At 39.1% G+C, this 24,746-nt stretch overlaps 1 protein-coding gene across 5 annotated transcripts in view; it reads left to right on the plus strand.

Moving 5' to 3' along the window:
• Positions 1 to 20,417, plus strand: part of XPO4 (exportin 4) — a 119,561-nt gene extending 99,144 nt beyond the window's left edge. For all 5 annotated transcript variants that reach the window (XM_019448005.2, XM_019448004.2, XM_019448008.2 and 2 more), the window contains 10 exons: positions 1,369 to 1,528; positions 2,008 to 2,177; positions 3,777 to 3,951; positions 6,532 to 6,825; positions 7,871 to 8,051; positions 9,451 to 9,569; positions 11,074 to 11,204; positions 11,743 to 11,860; positions 12,286 to 12,378; positions 15,446 to 20,417. In XM_019448005.2, coding sequence (XP_019303550.2) covers positions 1,369 to 1,528; positions 2,008 to 2,177; positions 3,777 to 3,951; positions 6,532 to 6,825; positions 7,871 to 8,051; positions 9,451 to 9,569; positions 11,074 to 11,204; positions 11,743 to 11,860; positions 12,286 to 12,378; positions 15,446 to 15,643 — 1,639 coding nt within the window. In that variant the 3' untranslated portion in view covers positions 15,644 to 20,417. The remainder of the gene's footprint in view (positions 1 to 1,368; positions 1,529 to 2,007; positions 2,178 to 3,776; positions 3,952 to 6,531; positions 6,826 to 7,870; positions 8,052 to 9,450; positions 9,570 to 11,073; positions 11,205 to 11,742; positions 11,861 to 12,285; positions 12,379 to 15,445) is intronic.
• The last annotated feature ends 4,329 nt before the right edge of the window (positions 20,418 to 24,746 follow it).

The following is a 24,746-nucleotide window of genomic DNA, read 5'->3' on the forward strand; positions in this document are numbered from 1 at the left end:
TGTTTCAGAGATGGATGTGGTATGATCAATAAAAATGACTATAAAAATGTATTTACAGTAAGATAACCTGTGGGGAAAAGAAATAAAAATTTAAGGAGAAAAAGAATGTATTAAGTTTCCAGCTGTTAAAGAAAAACTTGTTTTTCAAATGGGTGATGGTGGGTACCAAAACACTGATAATTCAATTCCTGTGCATAAATTTAGAAAGTTACTGTAATTATTTAATTCAAATTCTGTTAGGCTGCAGATTATATCATTTCAAACTATTCTTACGGGAAAAATCTGATACCTTAACTTAAATGTAAGTGAGGTCCTGGAGTATTTTGGTTCATATCCACCCTAAAATAATTTTTGAAAATTTGAGCACTGGTAGGTAGTATAGGGAGTAGGTGTTATATAGGGAAAAAGGATGTTCTGGGGGTAGAAACTTAAAAACCTGTGTGGTTCAAGGGGAGAAATTATTTCAAAAGGATAGGGCGATAAATAGTACCTAGTACTTTCGAGATATACAGTTGGACAAAGAACTGAAATGTAAGATTTCATTACAGGGAGACACGTTTAGTCATCTTGAGAACAGTAAAGAGAAGTAGCAGAAGCCAAAGTTCAGGTGATCAGGATCCCGGTCTTGGCAGGGTATCTATAAAATGATGTTAAGATGGATCCTTTCAATTGCCTCCTCAGCTTCCTTGCCTTTTAGCTCAAGTCAAGCTAAATATGTATCACTTCGGATTCTCTTCTCTCCTACCCCCACCCCCGGAACAAGACTTTCTAACTTCTCTGCATATCATGCTGTTATTAACACCACAGAGCCGTATGAATTATGTAGCGTAGGAGAGGACAGTATGCACGCTTACGTGGATAATTTTTTTAGCAAGACTTGCATTTTAAAATACCAGTAAGAATCAAGTTTGTTAGGAAGTATATAGGACTGTCCAACTTAGAGGCAAGATTTAATGTTCAGAGCATTCTGGATAAGTCCGTTACCAGACCCTCCGCCATAATAACAAATGTATCAAAATAAACAGTGCTAACCGTGGAGTGAAGTAGTGATGAAGGGCTGCAGAATGTAGCCTTTACTCTGAACTTTTACTTGTACGTATCTCTCCATTTCGAATGTGAAAAATCTCTGTGGACGGTAATGCTGAGACTTGCACAGAAGGATGTCTCTACCCACGACTGAGTCTTGTTTCCTGCTTCTGAAGGGTCAGCAATGAACGGGGACTTTGATCCTGCTGATGAAAATTTCAAGTTATAGCCTGGCCTAAATTCAGAGAGTTGAAAACATAACAAAAAGGACTTTTCAGAAACAAGTATTATTAGACGGCCAAATAAATGGAAGAATAAACGACTTCTTTTTTATGCCTACAGGCTATTATCTGCTGTTCTCAGAGTTTCAGAGGTTGAATCTCGAGCGATAAGAGCAGACCTCACTCACCTCCTAAGCCCTCAAATGGGCAAAGACATTGTTTGGTTCCTAAAACGCTGGGCAAAGACTTACCTCCTGGTGGATGAGAAACTATACGATCAGGTCAGAATATAAAACTGGCTTTGTTTGGATTTATGAATTCGACACTTGTGGAAATGAGAATATTTTTCTTGGTGATTTTCTCATCAAGATGTAACTAAGAGCTGAACATCTTCCACGTTGAAGAGAACTGTGTGAACGATGTACGATTTTAATAACTTTCCTTAGAGCACATCATTTGATTCAGCTTATTTTGACCATATTAATTTATAGATTACCAGTGGGAATGGATTAATTTACGTTCTTTGTGTTTGGTATGAACACCATGTTAGTGTGTTAATGAGAGTAAAGTTAACTCACGTTGGAAGATGTCCGTGGGTTGAGGAGGTTTTATTTTGGACTCCCAGAAGTGAATGCGTTTATAAAATTGATGCGAAGTAAACGGTACTCCAGATTTAGACGCTAACTTCAGTTTGATTTTTCTGTGCACTTCTTTTTAAGCTGATCTTTCTGACCTTAACATTTTTGTTTTCTCCTTTAAGATAAGTCTGCCATTCAGTACAGCATTTGGAGCAGATACAGAAGGTTCTCAGTGGATTATTGGCTACCTCTTACAAAAAGTCATCAGTAACCTCTCAGTGTGGAGTAGTGAGCAGGACCTTGCAAATGACACTGTGCAGCTCCTTGTCACTTTGGTGGAAAGAAGAGAAAGGTAAGGTGATTATTGGAGGCTGATTGTGTGTGTGTGTGTGTGTGTGTGTGTGTGTGGTCTTTCAAGTGGCAAACAGTTACATGGTCCTAAATGCAAATAGACCCTGCATTTTGGAGCAATGTGTTTAAAAAAAAAAGACACACTCAATATCATATTATTGCTATAAATGTCAATAGAGCTTTCTCATGGTACAATTGAGGATTGCTTTGACTATTCAAGGATTTGGCATCAAAGACTCTTATGAGAAACATATGTGTTTAGTAATTTATAGTTTTAAAAACATTTTAATACACTTTAGTAGTCTCATTTAATTTTTTCAGATATCCTATTATTCTGTTTTAAAGATGAGAAAAACTTGGGGGGCCTGGGTGCCTCAGTCGGTTAAGCGTCTGACTCTTGATTTTGGTTCAGGTCATGATCTCATGGTTCATGAGTTCGGGTCCCACATTGGGCTCCACGTTGATAGCACAGAGCCTGCTTAGGATTCTCTCTGTGTCCGCCTGCCCCTCCCCTGCTTGTTTTCTCTCTCTCTCTCTCTCTCTCTCAAAATAAATAAATAAACCTAAAAAACAATAAAAATAAAGGTGAGAAAAACTTGATAATTTAATAATTTTGCAAATTAAGAGTTTTAGTGTTTTCTACAACAAACTCTGGAAATTTTTCCTCCTCCCTCCCTCCGTGTGTGTGTGTGTGTCTCTCTCTCTCCCCTCGTCCCCTCTTTCTTGTTATTTTTGACACAGAGAGAGAGAGAGAGAGAGAGAGAGAGAGACCACAAACAGGAGAGGGACAGAGAGGGAGGGAGGGCGACACAGAATCTGAAGCAGGCTCCAGGCTCTGAGTTGTCAGCACAGAGCCCAGTGTGGGGCTTGAACTCACGAACTGTGAGATCATGACCTGAGCCAAAGTCGGACGCTTAACCAACTGAGCCACCCAGGTACCCCCAAACATTTTTCTTACTATATAGGAATGTGATTGTTATTACTCTTAGCATTGACTGTTATTTATTGAGTTCTTGTAATTTACTGTACTGTTTCAAGCATTTCATATATAGTATTTTATTTAATTTTATGGTAACTATTTAGTTATAGTTACAATATAGTTAACTCTCATATCAGCCATGAGAGTTAACGCTGTTATTACTGTTGTTACCCTGTTTTACGGATCTGGTAACTAAATAAGAGAGTAAATAAATTTTACATTGTTAAACAACTAATGGGATTTCAGTACACACTTGTGTGACTCCAAAGTTTATATCAGTTTACTATATACTATACTTTAAAAACTAATTAGGGGCGCCTGGGTGGCTCAGTCGGTTAAGCGGCCGACTTTGGCTCAGGTCACGATCTTGCGGTTCATGAGTTCGGGCCCCTCGTCGGGCTCTGTGCTGACAGCTCGGAGCCTGGAGCCTGTTTCGGATTCTGTGTCTCCCTCTCTCTGACCCTCCCCCGTTCATGCTCCATCTCTCTCTGTCTCAAAAATAAATGTTAAAAAAAATTTTTTTTTAAAACTAATTAAATTCAGTTACCTTCCATTTTTGTTTACTCGGTATACACGCAATGTAAAGTAATATGTCTTTTGTTTTGTTACTTCGGCTTCTAGAGCAAACTTAGTGATTCAGTGTGAAAACTGGTGGAACTTAGCCAAGCAGTTTGCAAGTCGAAGCCCACCTCTGAACTTCCTGTCAAGTCCCGTGCAGAGGACACTGATGAAGGCTCTTGTCTTGGGCGGTTTTGCACATATGGACACAGAAACCAAACAGCAGTATTGGACAGAGGTAATAGTTTCCTTTATTTGGATCGACCTTCTTATGTTTTACCCTGTGTGGTGGCATAAAATACTCTGTGGAGACAGAAACATTTCAGTCATACCTTCTCTAATGTTTTTCCCTTTATAATGGAATAGGTTGAAGCTTATTATTTTACAAATACCATCTTATAATTTGTCCATATCTGCATATGTGATGACTTTGTCAAACGTTCTGTAGCATGGGCACATTTTTGCCCACCACTCAAACGAGAGCCTAAAGAACCAGTGAAACGTCCGCTTCTGTTGAACGAGGAGGTGCAAATTATTATTATCAGTTTGCTAAGGCTGCTGTAACAAAGTGCCACAAACTTAGTGGAGCAAACAACAGAAACGTATTGTCTTGGAGTTGTATAGACCAGAATCCAAGGTCTAGGTGTTGGTAGGTTGGTTCCTTTTGAAGGCTGTGCAGGAGAATCTGTTCCAGGCTTCTTGCCAAATTGCTGGTGGTTGACTGGGAGGCTTTAGTGTTCTCAGGCTGTAGAAGCATCACCGTAATCTCATCTTCACGTGATGTTGTCCATGTGTGCATTTTGGCGTAAAGATACCAGTCGTTGGATCGGCGGCCCACCCTAAGGAACTCAATGTAATTATATCTGCAGCAACCCTGTTTCCAAATAAGGCCACATTCTCAGGTACTAGAGATTTGGACTTCATCATATCAGTTGCAAGGGGGGGGGGTGCATAATCAACCAATAACCACTGTGAACACATTGCATTATGTAAATTAGCTTTAAGTCAGGAACCAAGAGGTATCAGTATAGGTGGCTGGCCTATAATCCTTGTGACTAGAGTGCTCTTAATGTCTGAGAAGGGACACAGTAACAGAATTTGGCAGTCATCTGTGACTTCAGACCAGAAGAAAACCAGGCTGACCATATATTTCTAGTTTAAACAATTGTATTATCATATGTATAGCTTTAGAATTAAGATATCTTCATGAATATGCATATTCACTCAGGACAGGACTGATTTTCTGAAGTTATACTCTATGCCAAGAGAAATTGGAAAGGAGAAAAACAGTCCAGAGCTGAATGTAGAACAGGGTTTGGCAAATTGGAGCCCACGGACCAAAATAGGCCTGCTGTCTCTCTCTCTCTCTCTAAGTAAAGTTTTATGGAAACACAGTCATGTTCAATTGTTTATATTTTACCTATGGCTGCTTCTGTACTAAATTGTAATTGGATAGTTGGGCCAGAGTTGACATATTCTCCAAAGTTGATACTTACTCTCTGACCCTTTGGAGACTTAAATTTCATCTTTTTGAGGGGGGAGGTTAATCCCCTGGAAAGAGATGATGATAGTGACAGAATTCTGTGAATGGCATTGACTAAGTCATGTTCCGTGATTTGTGGTTTTTGGAACCTAAATTACTTTAGAAAGTGAGGTGATAGCATGTGCTGATTTGCTTTTCCATAAATAATACTTTTTCCACTTTTATGGAGGTAATTGACACGCATCACTATGCAAGTTCAAAACGTGTACAGCATAGTGGTTTGACTTACGTATATTATGAAGTGATTACCGCAAGAACTTTAGTCAACATCCAAGATCTCCTATAAGTACAATGAATAGAAACAACAAAAGAAAATTTTTTTCTTGTGATGAGAACTCTGAGGATCTACTCTTTTAACAATTTTCCCATCTGTCATAGAGCAGTGTTTACCTATAGTCACCATGTTATACGTGACACTCCCAGAACTTATTTATCTTGCAACTGGAAGTTCAAATCCCCCTTTTCCCACCTCCCCCCACCCCCACCTGTAGCAACTACAGATCTTTTTCTGAGAGTTGGGATTTTTTGTTTGTTTTGTTATTTTATTATTTTATTGTATTAAAATTCCTCATCTAAGTAAGATCATATGGTATTTGTCTTTCTTTGTCAGACTTACTTAACGTGTACCCTCAAGGTTCATCCGTGTGGTCACGAATGGTAGGATTTCCTCATTTTGTATGGCTAACTGTGTGATTGCGTATGTATCACAACTCCTTCCGTTCATCCACAGATGGACGTTCAGGTTTTTTTCATGTCTCGGCCATTGCAAATAATGCTTCAGTGAACAGGGGGGTGCAGACGTCTGATTAAGTGCCGTCTTGGTTTCCTTTGGATACATTCCCAGCAGTGGAATTACTGGGTCGTATGGCAACTCTGTTTTTCGTTTTTTGAGGGTCCTCCTTACTGTTTTCCTTAGCGGCTGCCCCAGTTGACAACCCCCACTGCAGTGCACAGGGGTCCCCTTTTCTCCACATCCTTGCCAGCCTTTCTGTCTCGTCTTTTTGATGGTGGTCATCCTAAAAGACCTGAGGTGATGTCGCCTTGTGGTTTTGATTTCCATTTCCCTGAGGACCAGTCTACTGTGTGTTCGTTCTTTCTGTAGGTTAGAAGTTACGCGTCCCCTCGTGATGGGGAGCGTAGCATGTAGTTGCGATCATTGTTTCCGGTGCTTTCAGAAATGTTCTAGAAGGGACATCTCCAGGTTGAGGGAGTAAAGCTGAAAGAGACGTATCGTGGGCGTTAAGCTTTTAGAAGAATGATGCTTTAACTCGACAGGTCCTTCAGCCACTTCAGCAGCGATTCTTAAGAGTGATAAACCAAGAAAACTTCCAGCAGATGTGCCAGCAGGAGGAAGTCAAGCAGGAGATCACGGCCACGCTGGAGGCCCTGTGTGGCATTGCGGAGGCTACCCAGATTGACAACGTAGCAATTCTTTTTAATTTTTTGATGGACTTCCTTACCAATTGCATTGGATTGATGGAAGTTTACAAAAATACCCCAGAGACCGTCAATCTCATAATAGAAGTTTTTGTGGAAGTTGCACATAAACAGATATGCTATCTTGGAGAGGTAAGCACTTTCTAATTGTTCCTCTTTCGGATTAGAACTCCTGAAAGTATAACAAAGTAACAGACACTTCCCTTTAAATTCTGTGAAGATTATCCAAAGGAGTTTTCAAAAAGACTTCAGAACGTTTCAAAAGAACTCAAAATCCAGGGGAAGGCTTATTGAAGGAAAGTCAATGCTGACCTAAAACTGTTGGTAAAACCAGAAATTTCTTTGAGATATAGTATTTTATTCAGTCAAAGCCATCCAAACGAGGCGTGTTTGATAAGACAAACAGTAGAAAAATTTAACCAATTTCTGTCTGTTGAAACTCTTGAGGCTTAAAATTTTAAATGACAGTTTGTATCTTTGCTTTATAAATCAAATGGATAATTTAGACAAGCTAAATTCTTTTACAATCAGTAACCACAGGTACACTTTTTACACTGTTTAGAAATCATTTAGAAAGCTGTTTTAAAACTGCCTTAAAGGAATATATTTGTATTTGTCTGTAGATTAGCGTAAATCTTGTTTTAAATCATTTCATGTGGGTTCCTGAGTTGTAAATTTTTGTTGTTGTTGCTGTTAGATCAAAGGCACTTGCTCAAAAGTAAGGTTATTTTATAAATGTTACAAATGTAGCCATAGATGCATGACTGAGAGGGCAGGCCGTTGCCATTCTGATATTTAAGACCATGGTTTGGTACACTGTGCTTTTGCAAGTTAAACAGTTCTATTAAATCTGAAAATAATAAATAGTATACACAGAGGTAAATAGCAGAAGTAGAACAGTTCTGTTGCCAAAATCTTACTATCTCTCTAGTATGTATTATCAAGTGAACAAAAAAAATGGATGTCAAATTTTGTTAGAAAACTGCTAATTTTTAAAACATAACTGCAATCTTTAATGCATGCTGTTTCATTTTTCTTAATGTTTTATAAGAGTTTCAAACAAGTGTTTGAGCTACTGTTGGGATCCAGAGTAAATTTATTAGATTATAATTTCAAGTTTCTTTTAGGGTTGATATTTTTTCCCAACTAAGTATGATTTATGCACGTTCTCTTACAGTCCAAAGCTATGAACCTGTATGAAGCCTGCCTTACTTTGCTGCAAGTATATTCTAAGAATAACTTGGGGCGGCAAAGAATAGATGTTACAGCAGAGGAAGAACAGTACCAAGACCTGCTTCTCATCATGGAACTTCTCACTAACCTTCTGTCAAAAGAATTCATAGATTTTAGCGATACAGGTAAGGTGAGGTGTGAGGGTTTTAAATTTCATTTTAATTATCTTTTTTGTAAAGCAAAGGAAGATAAAACTAAGTAAATAAATAAAGGGGGGGGGGTCGCCTCGGTTGCTCAGTCAGTTAAGCATCCGGCTCCCACCTTTATGAGACAGACCCCACGTAGGTTTCCACTCCCAGCGCATGCCGGCTTTTGGGATATTCATATTCTCTCTCTCTCTCTCTCTCTCTCTCTCTCTCTCTCTTCATGCGCAGTCACACATACTCTCCTCTTTCTCAAAATAAATGAACGTTAAAAAGTTTAAATGTTATCATTTAAAAGTCATTTTTAATGTAATGAATCAGAAGTATTCATTAAAGGAGCGTCTGGGTGGCTCAGTCGGTTAAGCTTCTGACTTCGGCTCAGGTCGTGATCTCTCGGTTTGTGAGTTTGAGCCCCGCATCGGGCTCTGTGCTAATAGCTCAGAGCCTGGAGCCTGTTTCCAATTCTGTGTCTCTCTCTCTCTGCCTTCCCCCACTCATGCTCTGTCTCTGTCCCTCAAAAATAAATAAACATTGAAAAAAAATTTTTTTTTAAGTATTCATTAAAAATTTTCATTGCTTCAGGGCGCCTGGGTGGCTCAGTTGGTTAAGTGTCTGACTTGGGCTCAGGTCATGATCTCATGGTTTGTGAGTTCGAGCCCTGCGTCAGGCTCTGTGCTGACCGCTCAGAGCCTGGAGCCTGCTTCAGTTTCTGTGTTTCCTCCTCTCTCTGCCCCTCCCCTGCTCATACTCTGTCTCCCTCTGTCTCTCAATAATAAATAAATGTTAAAAAAAAAAATTTTTTTAATTCCATTATTTCATTAATGATTGCAGTGAACTGTTTTTCATTAGGCTTTGGGTTTGATAGATGTTTGTGGATTTTCCTCATTTACCTATTTAGGTCTTAGGAGGATTCTTAATTTATATGCATTTTATATGGATTAAGGATAATAAGCCTTTTTAATATTGGTAGTTATTTTTTAACTACCATCTTCTGTAACATTTTAATTTCTGTTTTCCCCCATTCCTCTTCAGCATAGAAAAATTTCACACACCTAATAGATAAAATAAATATTACTGTGGAAATTATTTAACTCACAGTATAACTTCCTTGTCAGTAGATTCGATTCTACTTTTTAAAACATGAAGCGTTAGTTTCCATCATTGTAGAATAATAATTTGAACACAGAATACTGCATCAGAGACCCTGACAAATGAAATACAAAGGGATGACCCAGGGCCAGATTGATCAGATGTCCACTCATAGATATATTTTGGCTTAGGGGTTTTAATCTTTGGTTACTTTCTCACAAAGATGGGAATACGTGTAACTCTGTAGGCTTATTGATGTTGCAATTCTAAGACTACCTTTTTGTCTTAATAGATGAGGTGTTCAGAGGACATGAGCCAGGGCAGGCGGCAAACAGGTGTGTGTCTGCGGCTGATGTTGTTCTGTATGGAGTGAACCTCATTCTGCCCCTGATGTCACAAGATCTTTTGAAGGTAATTGAAGACAGTGAATGTGAAAACCCCAACTGTCTGCTCGGAGTTCAAAGATGTTGTAGACAAGAATATACCTCTGATTTAATTAAGGAGGTAGAAGTACCTGCTTATCTGTTAAGTACACACGAAAATCAGAGGTTCTGGTTCCCATTGTGTGTCATTTATACTCGCGCATGCAGCTCAGTACGTGGTTCATGCCCTCATTTAATCCTACCCCAGAGTCCTGTCTTCACTGATAATTAGTGACAGAAAAAAAAAACTGGTTCTTTTAGAAACTGAATTCTGACGTTAGCAGTTTTGATTCCCTCATTTGTCATTGAGCAAATTAAGTTATATGTTTAGGTGTATTCCACTCATGCTTTTGAACATCATTCTCTGATTTTAAGGATTGAGCAGCAGAAGGCATTTTCCAGCAACCCCATGTAGAAATGGGATGGTAAGAAACCAAGACTAACGGTTTTTAAATTTGTGTGCATTCTGACGACGTCCTGTCTCGGGGTCATCAGTCAGTATTGAGGGTGTGGTGGTGACGAGGCTGCCCTTTCTTCCTCCTTTGGTACCACAGAAGAAGGGAGTCTCTTTCGTGAGTTGTCACAGAGGGTGAGGGTGGGGACAAAGACATGGCTGGGAAGGAAGAGGGAGGTGTGTGCGTGCGCATGTGTGTGGAACACGAACGAGGTAGAGTGGGAGAGGGAAAGAGAGGTCGGTCGTGGGAAGGAAGAAAATAGCGGTTGAGAAGTGGTTAGAAGTTGCATTGAGGAGTAGGAGGTGCTGTCAGATTCCCACAGAGTGGGCGGGGACCACATGTGTCTCTCCTTGAGCAGTGTCTTTGGGAGATGATTGGTGACCCGTGAGCTGAGTGTTCATGTGGCCACCAGTTGGATGGGGAAGTTTCGTAAGCTCTGTATATTGCTTTCTTTTAGGGTTTTTTGGTTTGGTGGCGGGGGGGGGGGGGTTCTCATCAAGTAAACCATTACACATTTAGATGTGTATTTTCTTAAGAATTGCTAAACTGTAGATTGCCTACTTTTTACTTCAGTTTTCCAGGACTGTCCAACCAATTTTTAGAAGTGTGAAGAAGTGAATACTCTATTTCATGCATAATCCTAATCTGTATCACCTTCTTGTATTTTTCTAACATGCTGGAAATCAAATACACACATTTGCAAAAGGGTTTTAATTATAGGTCATTTGATTATTTGAAATTTGGCTGCTTTGTCTACTTTTTCAAGGTAAACAAGACTATCTGGAATTGGCAGTAGCTTTTATTAACTGTCCAGAAGATAATTGCTTCTACTGTACATTATTTTCATGTTACTAAGATATTTCCTTTATTGAAACATATTTTTATATTTAATTAGATCTTTATGTTTTCTATATATCTTGATTCTTTTTAAGAGAAATCATTATATTTACAAGTTTATTGGTTATTTATTTTATTGCATTAATGAAAATAGAAATTAGATATCATTAAGCATCTAAATATTTAATATTTCTTTTTCAGTTTCCAACCCTTTGTAATCAGTACTACAAATTAATCACATTTATCTGTGAGATTTTTCCTGAAAAAATACCACAGCTTCCTGAAGATCTTTTTAAAAGTCTGATGTACTCTCTAGAACTAGGCATGACATCATATCCTTTAAATGAACATCATTATCATTTATCCCTTGGGGGGAAAAAATCTCCCAAAGTTTTAAAAACTTGTATTTTTAAATTTCCCTTTGTGTTTTATTTCGTAAGAAAGCTGTCGTCTAACAGCCCTAATTGTGTGTTTCTCTTATTAGTTCACCTCATCTTGTCCTCCTTTCACAGGTCAATCCCAAAGGCTTTTGGTGCCTGGTCCCAAAGTCACTCTTTCATTAAGAGCCCCAATTAGTAATGCCATCGACTGTTGCTGAGTCTCTGATCTCAGCTGCCCGGTAGTAGAGAATAATAAGGCTTTTTATCAGTTGTGTGCTCATGATCAGAAACACATTAGAAATCTACAGTCCGAGACCCTCTCCGAAACACTGGAAAACTTTTGTCGTGTAGCTCGCAATCCCGTAAAGACATATTGCACACTAGGGTACTCACTTAACTGTGGTCATTCCTAGAATTTGATAATAGCCATGATTTTTGAATCTTTTATAAGTTAAATACACCTAGTCTGTTCCTTGACCTTCATGATCAGAATGAGTTCGGAAGTTTGCCAGCTTTGCCTGGAAGCTTTGACGCCATTAGCTGAGCAGTGTGCAAAAGCACAGGAAACAGATTCACCACTTTTTCTAGCAACACGGCACTTTCTAAAGGTAAGATGTTCGGCTGGCATGCCGTCAAACTGTCTGCTTTAGTACAGTTCGTGCCTGTAAATCTTCATTCGAATGAGGAAACGCTTACGTCATTCAGAGGGCAGGAAAGAATTACTTTCTGTTCATTGTGCTTTTCTGGAGATCAGTTCCCTGGACACCTTATTCTCCACTTGTGTGTTCTTGAAACCTGACGTGGCAAATGTAACAGTCTGTTCATTTATGGTGGCACATGTCACAGCAAGGAATAACCTCTGTTATTATAAATCCTTGGGTCTTTAAAAAGCTTTTTTCTTCCATTTTCAGACTTATTTAATAGATAAGAGCAACTACCACCCCTCTTTGTCTTTTTTGGATTAGACACAGGATGGGAGATTGTATGATCATCATGTATTTTTATTTAGAGGTTTTGTATTATGTCCTTTCAGCTGGTTTTTGATATGCTGGTTTTGCAAAAGCACAACACAGAGATGACCACTGCAGCCGGTGAAGCTTTCTACACGTTGGTGTGCTTGCATCAGGTACTGGACACAAGTCTCTTCGTTGGGTCTCTTCCCTTTTTTTTTTTTTTTTTTTTTTTTCTTCCAGCAAGGAGATTGTTTGTGCAGATAGTGGGCCTTTGATACTCCCAGTTCTTAGAGAATCTGTGACTCAGTGCTTCAGTTGCTTTCAGTGAGGGCGTATTTCTTCATTTCCACATTAGCTCTTTTGACAAGCTGTTTGTCAGTGAATAAGCACTTACTTTCCCTTCTCCCCTGTTCTGAATCATCCTTTGCATTGATCACTGCCCTAAAGCTTGTCCTCGTAAACAAGTGTGCTTGGAACCAAGAATTAACACGAAAGAATAGTAGAGGCACAGTTTCTGTCCTTGAGGAACTCACAGTTTTGTAAGGGAGACCAGACGAAGAAGACTGGGGACCCAGAGGATCTGCCTCGAGAAAGTGCGGAAATCAACAGCGTATTATTTCCTGTCGTGGTAGGGAAAGTGTGTTGCTTCATATTATACTACGGAAAGGAGGGTATTGTTTCAATTTATTTTGCTGAGCCTTTAAAGACTCGGAAGCACGCACTCACTGTTTGGGGTTAACGTTATGGGAGAAAAGTGACGCTAGCTCACCTGTCCCTTCCCTATTCTGGTAGAGTAGGTGCCCATCAAGTGTATGAGAAGAACCATATTAGATCATCAGCTGCCCCAGTTTCCCAACACTCCTTTCCCCAATTTTTGGTCTCCCCACCCCCTAGCACATGCACACGTCCCAGCATGACTAAGCAATTGACTTTTGTTAAATGCTTTGCCTTTTTTTTCCCTCAAAGTATATAGAGTCCATTGCATTTGCTGTGAGTGGCACTCAGGGCTTGATTTTATTTACCTTTTTAAAGAAAGATAGGATTTTGAGGCCTTTTCATACAACTTAAAGATTCCCTTCCTGTAGACTTCCTATACCATCTACGCTCCAAGCTGAAGGTACTCTGGGGCTTGAGTTCTTGCTGTCCTCTCTGCACATGGTGCCCATCTGAGGTCTGTGGGCTTTCTGTGTCATTCTACTTCCTTGTTGCTTGCTAGGAAGATAGATGTCTTGTCCCCATATGTATAAGCCATTGCGTTCCAGATGCCTTTAAACAACAACAACAACAACATATTCACACATTGTAAAAAAGAGAGCAAGGCGTTAGGTTTGGCTAGCATGAGATCTGCTGGTCTGGTCCCAGAGGGACCACCATGTCTTTTGAATAGGGAAATGATTTGGAGTTTATACTTACTCTTCTGTGAGTAGGTATGTCTCTTGGATAGGGCATTTAGGGTGGCCACCCTGGTTCCCTGCTTGTGTTGTGGGTCAGGGATTGCATCCAGTGCCTTATTCTTCTTTTCCAAATGCAATTAATATTTCATTTCACCCTTCGGTCCATTATGATATCCCAAGAAGCTAATGAAAAATAGTGTCAGACCAGTTTTTGTTGTTTGTTCGTTTGTTTTTCAAGAGAGCTTATCTTAGAAAGCTGTTTTGGTTGAATGTTCCTTAACCCCACACCCTCTCTTCTGTAAAAGGCTTTATTATAAGGGGCATTAAAAGTAGAAGCACTACATATCTCTCCCTCCTCCCCCCCCCCCCCCCCATGCTCCTATATTTATTAGGTTCCTTTTCCTGCCCTTTCTCCCAGAGCCACTGAGTCCAGTACTGGTTTGGAGGTACGTCTGCACCTTCACCTTGAGAAAGGACTGAAATATACCCCTCCCCCTGTGCCACCCCCTCCCAGACAGCTCCTGTCTGCCTTGTACGGGTCTGCTGTCCTCAGAGCTGTGTGGACAGGGTGCCTATAGAAAGCCCTGGGAAATGCTTGAAAGTCAGGTTGCAGACTTAGACTATGCATAAAATGCAAAATAAATATGAATGATGTGGTTGAAAAATGGAGAGGAGACAATACAACAAACTTGGTAATCACATGGCTTCAGGAGCCAAGCAGCCTGGATTCTTGCTTAAAAGCAGTGTGATCTTGGGCTGCCTGGGTGGCTCAGTTGGTTATGTGTCTGAGTCCTGATTTTGGCTCAGGTCATAATCTCACAGTCATGGGATCAAGCCCCGTGTCGGGCTCTGCCCTGAGTGTGGGGCTTGTTTGGGATTCTCTCTCTCCCTCTCTGTCTCTCTGCCCCTCCCTGACATGCTTATTTTCTCAAAGTAAATAAATAAAGATTAAAAAAAAGAAAGTGTGATCTTAGACATGTTAATTTCACTATATGTACGTACTTCCATCTGTGAATCAGGAGAATAACAGTACTTTTTGTACTGCTGTTCATAGGATTGTTATAAAAAGTGAGTTACTAATGTAAAAGGCTGGAACAGTACCTGGAATAGAGTGAACTTTCAGTGAATATTAATCAGTAAAAAGAGCTATTGTGGGGGCGCCTGGGTGGCTCAGTTGGTTGAGCATCCAACTTCGGCTCAGGTCATGATCTTGCGGTTCGTGAGTTCGAGCCCCGCGTCGGGCTCTGTGCTGACAGCTCGGAGCCTGGAGCCTGCTTCAGATTCTGTGTCCCCCTCTCTCTCCGCCCCACCCCTGCTTGTGCTCTGTCTCTCTCTGTCTTTCAAAAATGAATAAACAGGGGCGCCTGGGTGGCTCAGTCGGTTAAGCGTCCGACTTCAGCTCAGGTCACGATCTCACAGACCGTGAGTTCGAGCCCCGCGTCGGGCTCTGGGCTGACGGCTCAGAGCCGGGAGCCTGCTTCCGATTCTGTGTCTCCCTCTCTCTCTGCCCCTCCCCCGTTCATGTTCTGTCTCTGTCTCAAAAATAAATAAACGTTAAAAAAAAAAATTTAACAGAAATGAATAAACGTAAAAAAAATATTTTTTTAATTAAAAAAAAAAGAGCTATTGTGATCATTTCACAGTGTATTTAAATGTGGGATGATTGTGTTGTACACCCAAAACTAATAGAATATTATATGACAATTGCACTTTAATGCAAAAGAAGAAGAGCCGTTGTCAGACCCTGCCTTTCAGAAATCCCACAAGGTAGTACCTGATATCATCTACTTGTGTGACATTTGAGGAAGCTAAATGTTCTTACGTATACACTTTATCTCTTCAATAGGCTGAATATTCCGAGTTGGTTGAAACATTACTGTCAAGTCAGCAAGACCCAGTTATTTACCAGAGATTAGCAGATGCCTTCAACAAGCTCACCGCAAGCAGCACTCCTCCGACGCTGGACCGGAAGCAGAAGATGGCCTTCCTAAAGAGTTTAGAAGAGTTTATGGCAAATGTTGGTGGCCTCCTTTGTGTAAAATAAACAACAAAACTTTATGCTTAATTTAGATCCTTTCTGCAAAGTGCACTGAATTGCTAAAAGCTGACTTGAGTCTTGTCCTGTTCTTCAGTTCTTTGGCCGTTTTGGATCTCGGAGAGCCTGAAAGTTTGATATGTAATGCAGTGAAACAGGAGAGGTCACCTTTGAATCAGCTTCCGCTGTTGGGTGTTAGCCACAGTCTGTCATATGTGTCTTGTGGATTTTGAATGGTGATCTAAGATTTTCAATTCCGTATATGTGCAAACAGATATGGGCACCATGAAATGCACATTCAGTGCCTTTCCCCCTTATCGAAACATTAGGTGGCTAGCCAAAGTGTAGACTTTCTGTTAAATTAAATATATTCGATGGACATATGCTCGGCATTGTTTCTCAAAATGTTGTCCATAGACCACCTGCATCATTGGAGGAGCCGGTTGAAAAGGTAGATTCTTGGGCCCAACTGTAGACCCTCAGAGTCAGAATTTCTGTTTGTTGGGCCTTGGACTCTTCATTTTAACACGCTCCTCCCCTCTGCCACCCCACAAGTTTTGAATCAATGCAAAAGACAGTGGAAACTCTTCCGAGGTTTTGTGCTCTCAAACGTTTCCTCCCTTTGATGATTAGGTTTGTAATTCAGCAGGAAGAAGAAACATCAGGTGTTTGCTGGCTTCTTGTGGCACACTGGCTCTTTGTTTGTAACATCAGCCTGGTGTTGCAGGCTTTGTGTGATACAGGCCTCCAGTCACACTCTGATGCCTGAACTTGAGGGGGAAAATGGGTGTATATTTTTGTTCCATAAAAAGAACTTTAGGAACTGTAGCCATTTCATTGCCTTAATTTTAAGAAGAAAATACAAAAAAGAGCAGATTTGTTTTAGTAAGAAATCAAGTCTTGATGCTTCAGAGTTGGTTTAGGGTGTTAGCTGCTATGAATCTGGTGCCCTTTTGATCGTGTATTTATGTTGGGTTTATGAGTGAAATGAAAGTCTCATTCGTATGTAGTCTAACTTTTTGGATATGTTTCTCTTCAGCCACGTAGCCCATGGCTAATAATCTATTCTGAATGGCTTGCTTAAGCAATAACTATTTTAAAGGATGTGAATTACTGATTCATACAGACTATTCTACGTTGGGGCATTAGGGGCAATAATTACGCTAGAGTGGACATTCTCCTCATTTCACAGGAGCCATGTACATTTAATTTAAGAGATTAAAAACTTCCTATTTAGATCCTCTAGTTTGATTTTTCTAATCAGGACTTTTGTACTGCTGCCATGCTCCCCTTAGTTCTGTGTGCCAGCTTAAATTATGGAAATGAAAGCTAATTTATAAGCTGCCGGCGTATGAAGCTCTGCCCACTGCGATGTCAAAATCCCACAGCACAGTGACAGGAATCTGGCACAGGCTCGCTCTGAAACTGTGCTTCCAAGGGGTGGGCTTTCTCCTGCTGTGTCCTTGACACCTACAGGCTCAACTGTCCTTCGAACGTAGTCTTCATATCTGAATTGCATATAGTATATGCATCTTCACACGTGATGCTGTGCAGAACTTTGTAGAACTCCGTGCTACTCACAGTTAACAAAACTGGAGCATTTAAATTACATCCAACCTGTGCATGTGATGTTAGACACGAGTGAATGCAAAGCCTAAGGCCGTAACTTTTTGAGGAACGTCACTCTTAATTCGATTATTGTTGATTAATAACTGAGGTGGAGCAAAAACATCTTAAAAGACAGCTAGGAAAAAACTAAGATCGCTCTTCACGAAATACACGTATTGTATTTTTCAGAACACTTTGAACAAGTGCATTTATTTTTAGGTTTCTTCTTTTTTTCCCTTAACTTGTGGCAATATTCTTTCTTGGTGTTTTACGTTTCCCAGCTCCCTCATGCTTTCTTCAGAGTTGTGAGCAGTGTGTATCTGTGTGTTCGATAAGAATAGTCCCTTTGCCAAAGGACACTGAAATACACAACTGACTGGGTAGGTCTGCCATGACAAAACTATGATCAAATTGTTATTATAAATAAAGAGGAGTAGGAAAGAAATACCTTGGTAAATAAAAAGGTGTCAGTATTTAATAACTTCTTCCTAGACAGAAATGTGTTTGCTGAATTTGCCCAGATTTTATTATAGTCCTGCAATTTCATTAGATCAGTTTCAGTTAAAAGTGAGATTTACTTCAGATTGGACCAAATAATGTTTCCAGTGTCCCCTGAACGTTGAGTAGTGGCAAACTGGAGGAAAAAGCAACCACCATTTTCTAGGTAATGGGGATGCCACTTTAATTGCAACGGCTAAGACTTCTTTTCAGGGTGTTTGTGTTAACGTTTGCCTTATTGAATATTTGTTTAGTGTTTGGGTCTTTTGTTTTACTCTGTCCAGTTTCGTCTTTGGCTATGTTTATTGACGCTAGTTTTTTGGGGTTTCGTTTTAATGTTCTTGGCCCAGTGGATGTAAAGAGCACTGGCTTAATTCTAGTAAATTGATTTTTACGATTGAAACTAAGTTGTTAAAAAGAGTTCTAAAAACAAAAACATTATTTGTGCCCCCCTTTTTATATGTTAAAGGGACACTGTCAAGGATATGATTTTTAGAATTTTGTGTTTTATAAAGTTTCTTTTGTTCATGTATAGCATCCTTTAACTTCTCGTTTCAATTCATTCTTTATTTGACTTATTTCTTATTTTATTTTCCTTGCCCATTTGTTTTCCCAAAGGCACAATCTCTACAGAATCCCAGGGCACAGTCGCTAAGGACTTGGTCCATACACAATTTCTCTCCATATAACAGCACCTGTAACTGTCTTCTTGTAGCTCTGTTAAAAGCAGTGGTTTGCTTTTACAGTTCATCTTGGACGGGTGACTGCCTGGGTCAGACTGCTTGGCGGTGTTTGACAGTGTCCTTCTCAACACAGTTATCTGGGTCTTTTCTGCCTTGTTGCCTCTTAATCTGTTCGGAGACAGGGGGGCATGTTAACATCACTGCATTGAGTTTTTTGTCGGGTTTAAAGTGTGACAGCTTACGTTAAAAAAAAAACACTTTGCAATATTTTTCAAAGAATTTAGCCTTCATTGTAAATCATGTTTCTAATTAGATTACATTACTCTGTTCAGATATGATGGTTACTACCTTTTTCGGTTTTCACTTCAAAACCAAGCATCTCTATAATTTGCCCCCAGTCGGCAATATTTAACACTCCCCTTACTGTCTTTGGTTGAACTTTCTCTTTTACCAAGATGTCAAGTCTTTGTCTCTCTAATAGCACCATATATCCCATTTCTGTTTATATTGGTATGCATTTCTCAAGTATCGAAGGTAACTAGCTTTCAGTTTCAAGGATTTCAAGTTCGAGCGTCCTACTATTCAGTGTCAGTCGAACCCCTAAAAGACTCTTGTCTGTCACAGTTTCACTTGTTTCTGTTTGCCACTTACCGTTAGAAGCGGTTGTCATTAAACCTTACTAAGTTAGCTATGTCTGACGGATAATTATCACATTGGTTCCTGAATAAAATATTAGCTGTTAAGGCAGAAGGAACCTCAGTGCTTCTTAGAGTTTTTGCTTTTGTTTGTAACCAGAGAATAAGGAACTGATTGGATGTGAGTTTTTAACCTAATTTTCTATCAATTCTTCTACAAAACAGCATAGCTGATTTGAGGATATAATAATGTTTTAAATTGTTTTAAAATGTAAATGGATATTCTCTGATTTGGTAAAATGCTACATTTAAGGATTCGTTAAAAATTGGTTCTCTAAAATTAACAAGTGTCCACATTTGGTGTATTGCCGAGCTCAAATTGATTTGAAGTGCCCTGGTTCAGGCTGAACTTTAAATATTTAGGTTTCGATGTGAGAAGTGTGAGCTATTCCTGACTGGTTATAATGGGAACCCGTGACGTACTTCGCCAGAGGACCTGTTTGGTCCACGTGAAGCTACAAACTTCATAATGGCCGTCCGTCGTGTGTTAAAGAGGATGGATGAAGGGATCTGTTTCTGGCCGGTAGCGCTCTCCGCTTGGGAAAGACAAACTCCGCAAGACGGCTTTGGCGGTGGCTGGGAGGTGCAGTTTGCACCCGAGACTCCTGAGCCGCACCCGAAACCATCTTCCTCCACCCATCCACTGGGGTTTCACTCCTTCCTTATTCCCAGCCCTTCTCACCGGTGCAGAGATTTAGTTTTCTCCTTTTCGGTCTTCTTAGCTACTAGGAGCTATCAGATGTGTACTGATAGCTCCTTTTCCCAGCCTGAAATGAAAAATACTGTGTCCGCACTATGGACCTGATGGGGATGTGACCTCAAGTGTGTTCTGAGCCCAGGCTTCCTGGAGTGGTGTCTTTTACCACATAAAATTCTGACACGTTGCAAGCACTGGGATTGTGATTTGGTTCTCTGTACAAAGAAAGAAGCTCCATGCAGTGAGTTTGTGGTTTAATGGTCACAAAATGTTAGCACTGCTACCATTCAGCACGTGTAAAATTTTTTAAATTTATAAATATTAAAATTTTAAACTTACACTAAGACTTTTCAGTTTTTTTAAGAGACCCAGGGACGAGAGTATACTGTTTAAATATTTACCTCTATGAACATTACTAATGAAGGTATAAAGTTGCATTTAATTTTTCAAAAGATGCTACAATATGATTTTAGGAAATAAATCAAGGCTATGTATTGAGCCAGTTACAAGCTGAATATCAAACTGATAAAATTTTATTTGTATTTTTTAAATCCATAAATGGGAGTTAAAAATGTGTCTTTTCACTAAATATTTTTATTACATTTTTGTTTTGACCATGTGTGATTTGTTCATGGGTATTTAGCTAGGCTATTTTATGAAGCTTATTGAAATGGTGCTAGTTCATTTACAATCATAGGATGATTGACACTGGGGACATTACACAGTCATAAAATAATTTTAAATAAAAAACATGGGATGAGACATATCTGTATAGATAAAGATCTGCATTACCTTCTGGGAAAATACCCAAACCTTAATAGAGTATTCAGGATTCAGAAAGAAAAGGTTTTGTTTATATTCTGTAATATTGAACATATTTATTTTTATCTCACCTCCTGGCTTTAGAAACATTTTCAGAGTGACTAGTTAAATCACTGGACTTGGGCGTATTTGTAGTAAATATTTTTAGTAGTTCGGGTCTTTCTTTTCGGCCTTTTCAGGGAAAGGAGAATTACCATCCTGCTCTGTGTTAGACTTACACACTCTCACCTTTCACCCAATCTTAAATCTTGTAAACATGTGCAGTGGAAAAGTAATTTTTTTAAGAAGAGGAAATGCATTTTGAAATATATTTATTTTAAACTTGATTTTGCTTTGAATATTCATTGACTTATAATGGTATTTCTTAGGTTATGTTGAAATGTAATTCCACTCCGAGGGTAGATAAGAAGAAGCAGGTTGTTTAAAAGGTACAGTAGGTAGAGTGCATGTTGAGTGTTTGTTTCCCCTCTTACATTCGAGGGGCACCTCAAGCACAGGCTGATCACCTGTCTCTTGAAGAGAGCCATAAATGATTTTAAAGGGCCCAAATGTAAAAATTAGTATTTGTAAATAGTCATCTTTAATGGTTCTCTCTAAAAATAGTCATTTTATGTTGAGTGGTTGTGAATAATGCCTCTGGTGCATTGATTAGGTTGACATTTTTGTTTGTGTTTTAAGTGTCGCCTCCCAGATGGAGTCTTGTGCATTCTTTGTCATTTCAAATGGCAGTTCAGTTTGACTTTCTTTTTGAAACTAAGTGGAAGCAAAGGCATGTTGGGTGAAACTAATGAGAAGGTCTTCTGCTCAGAAGTCCCATACAGTACTAATAGCAGTGCACTGTCTTAGTTCTAGCCCATGAGCCAACCTCCTTCCTGGTAAGTTATTTTTAACATCTAGCATGACAGTGAACGGAGGTAAGTCTCTGAGGATTCCTGGAGTCGAAGAATGAAAAAAACTGAAGCAAAGAACAGTTAAATAGGGGTGTGCTAATAAATATTTTTATTTCCACAGTAGTTAGCGGTTTTAAGTTTTGATAGTGTTCATTTTGGCCTACTTTGCTGCCAGGGTTAGTCTTCTAATATCCTGAGATCTTAGGCTGCAATATTCGTTTGTACCCCTTCTTATAACTGCACTGCCCTGGATAGTCCTTTCTGAGGACTGACCTGGTAAAGCCATATGAACTGGTACAGTACAGGGGAGAGGTAGAGAGACCTAAATCCAATTCCTAATATATCCTCTATATCACAGGACCATAAATGTTCATTCTTCCTAAATGGAAAATTTTAAACATGGTAATTGGATATAATAATAGATGCTCAATAGATTGCATTATATTTAAAGATTGTTTCTAAGAACACATTTTGATCCATCAATGTGTTCTAATATAAAGTCCAATACCTGGTAGCCATTAATTACTTTTAAGTACTGTAGTATCTAAACATGAATAAAATGTGACCTAGCCACAACCACCATGTTAGTATTGGAATAGAGTTCACCATATTAGTTTTTCTTCTTTTCTATACGAGAAAATTGATCTATTTAAGTTGGTGGTTTCAGTTTCTGTTGAATATTCACCTCATAATTCTACAACAACAAAATCGTAACAGTGATTCCCAAAGTAGGTTTCATGAATCACTAATTTTTTTTTTAAAGTTTATTTATTTTGAGAGAGTGCAAGCAGGGGGAGGGGCAGAGAGAGGAGAAGAATCCCAAGCAGGCTCCCTGCTGTCAGTGCAGAGCCCAATGTGGGACTCGAACTCACAAAACAGATCATGACCTTAGCCAAAATCAAGAGTTGGATGCTTAACTGACTGAGCCACCCAGGTGCCCCAATCACTAATTCTTTATAACTTAGCTGTTACTAAATAAATTGGAGAAATGAAACAAGGTTTGGTTTTGTTTTGTTTTGTTTTGCTGTGTGAAGTTAAAGCTTTACTACACTAATGCACATCAGAAAACTCTAGAAGATCTTTTAAAAATTTATTTATTTTGGAGAGAGCACCAACAAGGCAGAGGCAGAGAAAGGAAGAGAATCCCAACCAAGCAGGCTCCGTACTGTCAGTGCAGAGCAAGACTTGGGGTTTGAACTCACAAAACTGAGATTACAACCTGAGCCGAAATCAAGAGTCAGTCACCCAACCAACTGACCCCCCCCCCCGGGGGGGCCCCAGGAGCTCTAGAAGATCTTAATGAGATTTTCATCAGCTTATTTAATGGTTTCTTCTCAAAGCATCTTATGGGACTAGAATTCTAGGGAACATCCTTTGCAACATGCTTAGGCTAATTTGAGTAATTTGGTAATACAGTACTTGGAGAATGGAAGAAAAACACCAGAACCTGTTCTTGTAATTATAGGTAATTTCTAGTTATTTTTTAGAAAAGGAAAAACTTGAGTGTAAGTTCATCTTTTAAGAAACCTTTTCAGGGTAATGTTTGTTCCTTTTATGCACCATTTCTGAAGAGTGGTGAGATGAACAAAAATAATTTTTGAATAAACAAAGGAGTAATTCCTGAATTGAAATTGATTTGAAAGCATCTTTCAAGTCTAACGTGACAAATAATCTTCACTTTACTTCAATACCAGTCAAATTGCTTTTGATGTTTTACATTTTTCTATGATTTTAATAACCATTAAATTACAATGAAAATGTTTCACCAGGAAAATTCTAATCTTCATGTATTAATGAGACATGCTGTCTGGGCAGTCAGCACTCTTGGTGGAAGTATAATTATATGAACTTTCTGACATCTAGGTCACTTTAATTATAAAAATAACATGTCATACACATTACATGAAGGTAACTATTGTGTCTCACATGATATGAAAGCAGTTGAAACTTTGAACGCTTAAAAAGATGTTTCAAGCCCAAACTAATTTTCTTTAGCATAAACTTTTCTGTTAATTTAGAAGCCAAGGCAGTCTTGTATATATGGAACACTACCTCTGTAAAAATATACTGCCATAAAAGTTGGTTATTAATTATTTCTTGGTTCATGTTATTATTGATTTCCTTTAGTTTTACATTTTTCTTTCCAGCTGTTTTGCTAAGTTACATCTGATTTTGAAGTATTTAGTAGATTTGTCATCAGTTCAAAACTTTCAAAGTAAAAAAAAAAACAAAACAAAACATGGGTTGTTACAGACCCGGAAACTATATTTAAAATAGAAAGCATGGTACTCACAAAGTTGTAAACCTCTTTCATGAACTACCAAATGGCATCGTTTGGCAGCTCAGCAGTTCATTTATATCCTCACCTTGCCCCAGAAAGGATTTAAAGGTATTTGGGAGAATATATAAAACTTAGCAAGATAATAAAATTAATAAAGAAAATGAAGGAAAGGAAGGTAGGAACATAATATAGATTGCCTTGGGGAATGAAAATAAATCTGACGACTTGGTAACAGCGAAAGTGAAGGGGGACATTTCCTACATTAAGTTCTTGTTATGTGCTAGGTACTGTGCTAGATGTCTTAACATATGTTGAATGAAAGAGTAATGGCAAGTCAGCTGACCAAACAGTATCCATCGTTTTCATGGAGAAGGTTGTTGCCTCATAATTGCGTTGTTTGCCAAATTAGTAGCTGGTCTTATTTCAGCATGAAGACCTCTACCTTGCATCATCTGTTTACCGATCAGATCGTGCACTCATTTACATCTCTTCCATTTTTTGCAGCTAACCCCCAAATGAAAAATGCATATAACTAGACTTACATTAACCACATTAAGTTTCGATAGGCAAATCATAGGAGGAAATCTGAGCAAAGTGCAGCGTTTGAGAGTCTTCGTGCATATAAAGCCTCAATTTAATGTCTTAATTCCTCTAAGACCGAGTAAACTACACAAAGGCCTAAATTTAATGTTTGCGAAACGTACCAGTTTCAAGTGCAAATAGCTACTTGGAATACGTTTAACTGGAAGGGAATCTAATTAAAACATATTTTTTTTTATTGCCACTATTCTTGGAGGTCATTTATAAGATAGAGACAACAAGAGGGGACAACTATCAACAGCACGCCCTTACACTCTGTTAACGGCAGGACTGGAACGCCTGGTAGGAAACTGCGTTCCGGGGTCTTCCGGAAGCGCCCTCGGGCCGGAGGCTGTGCG

The sequence above is a fragment of the Panthera pardus genome, unplaced genomic scaffold (genome assembly GCF_024362965.1).
Source record: "Panthera pardus isolate Hobbes unplaced genomic scaffold, ASM2436296v1 HiC_scaffold_1, whole genome shotgun sequence".
NCBI lineage: Eukaryota > Metazoa > Chordata > Mammalia > Carnivora > Felidae > Panthera > Panthera pardus.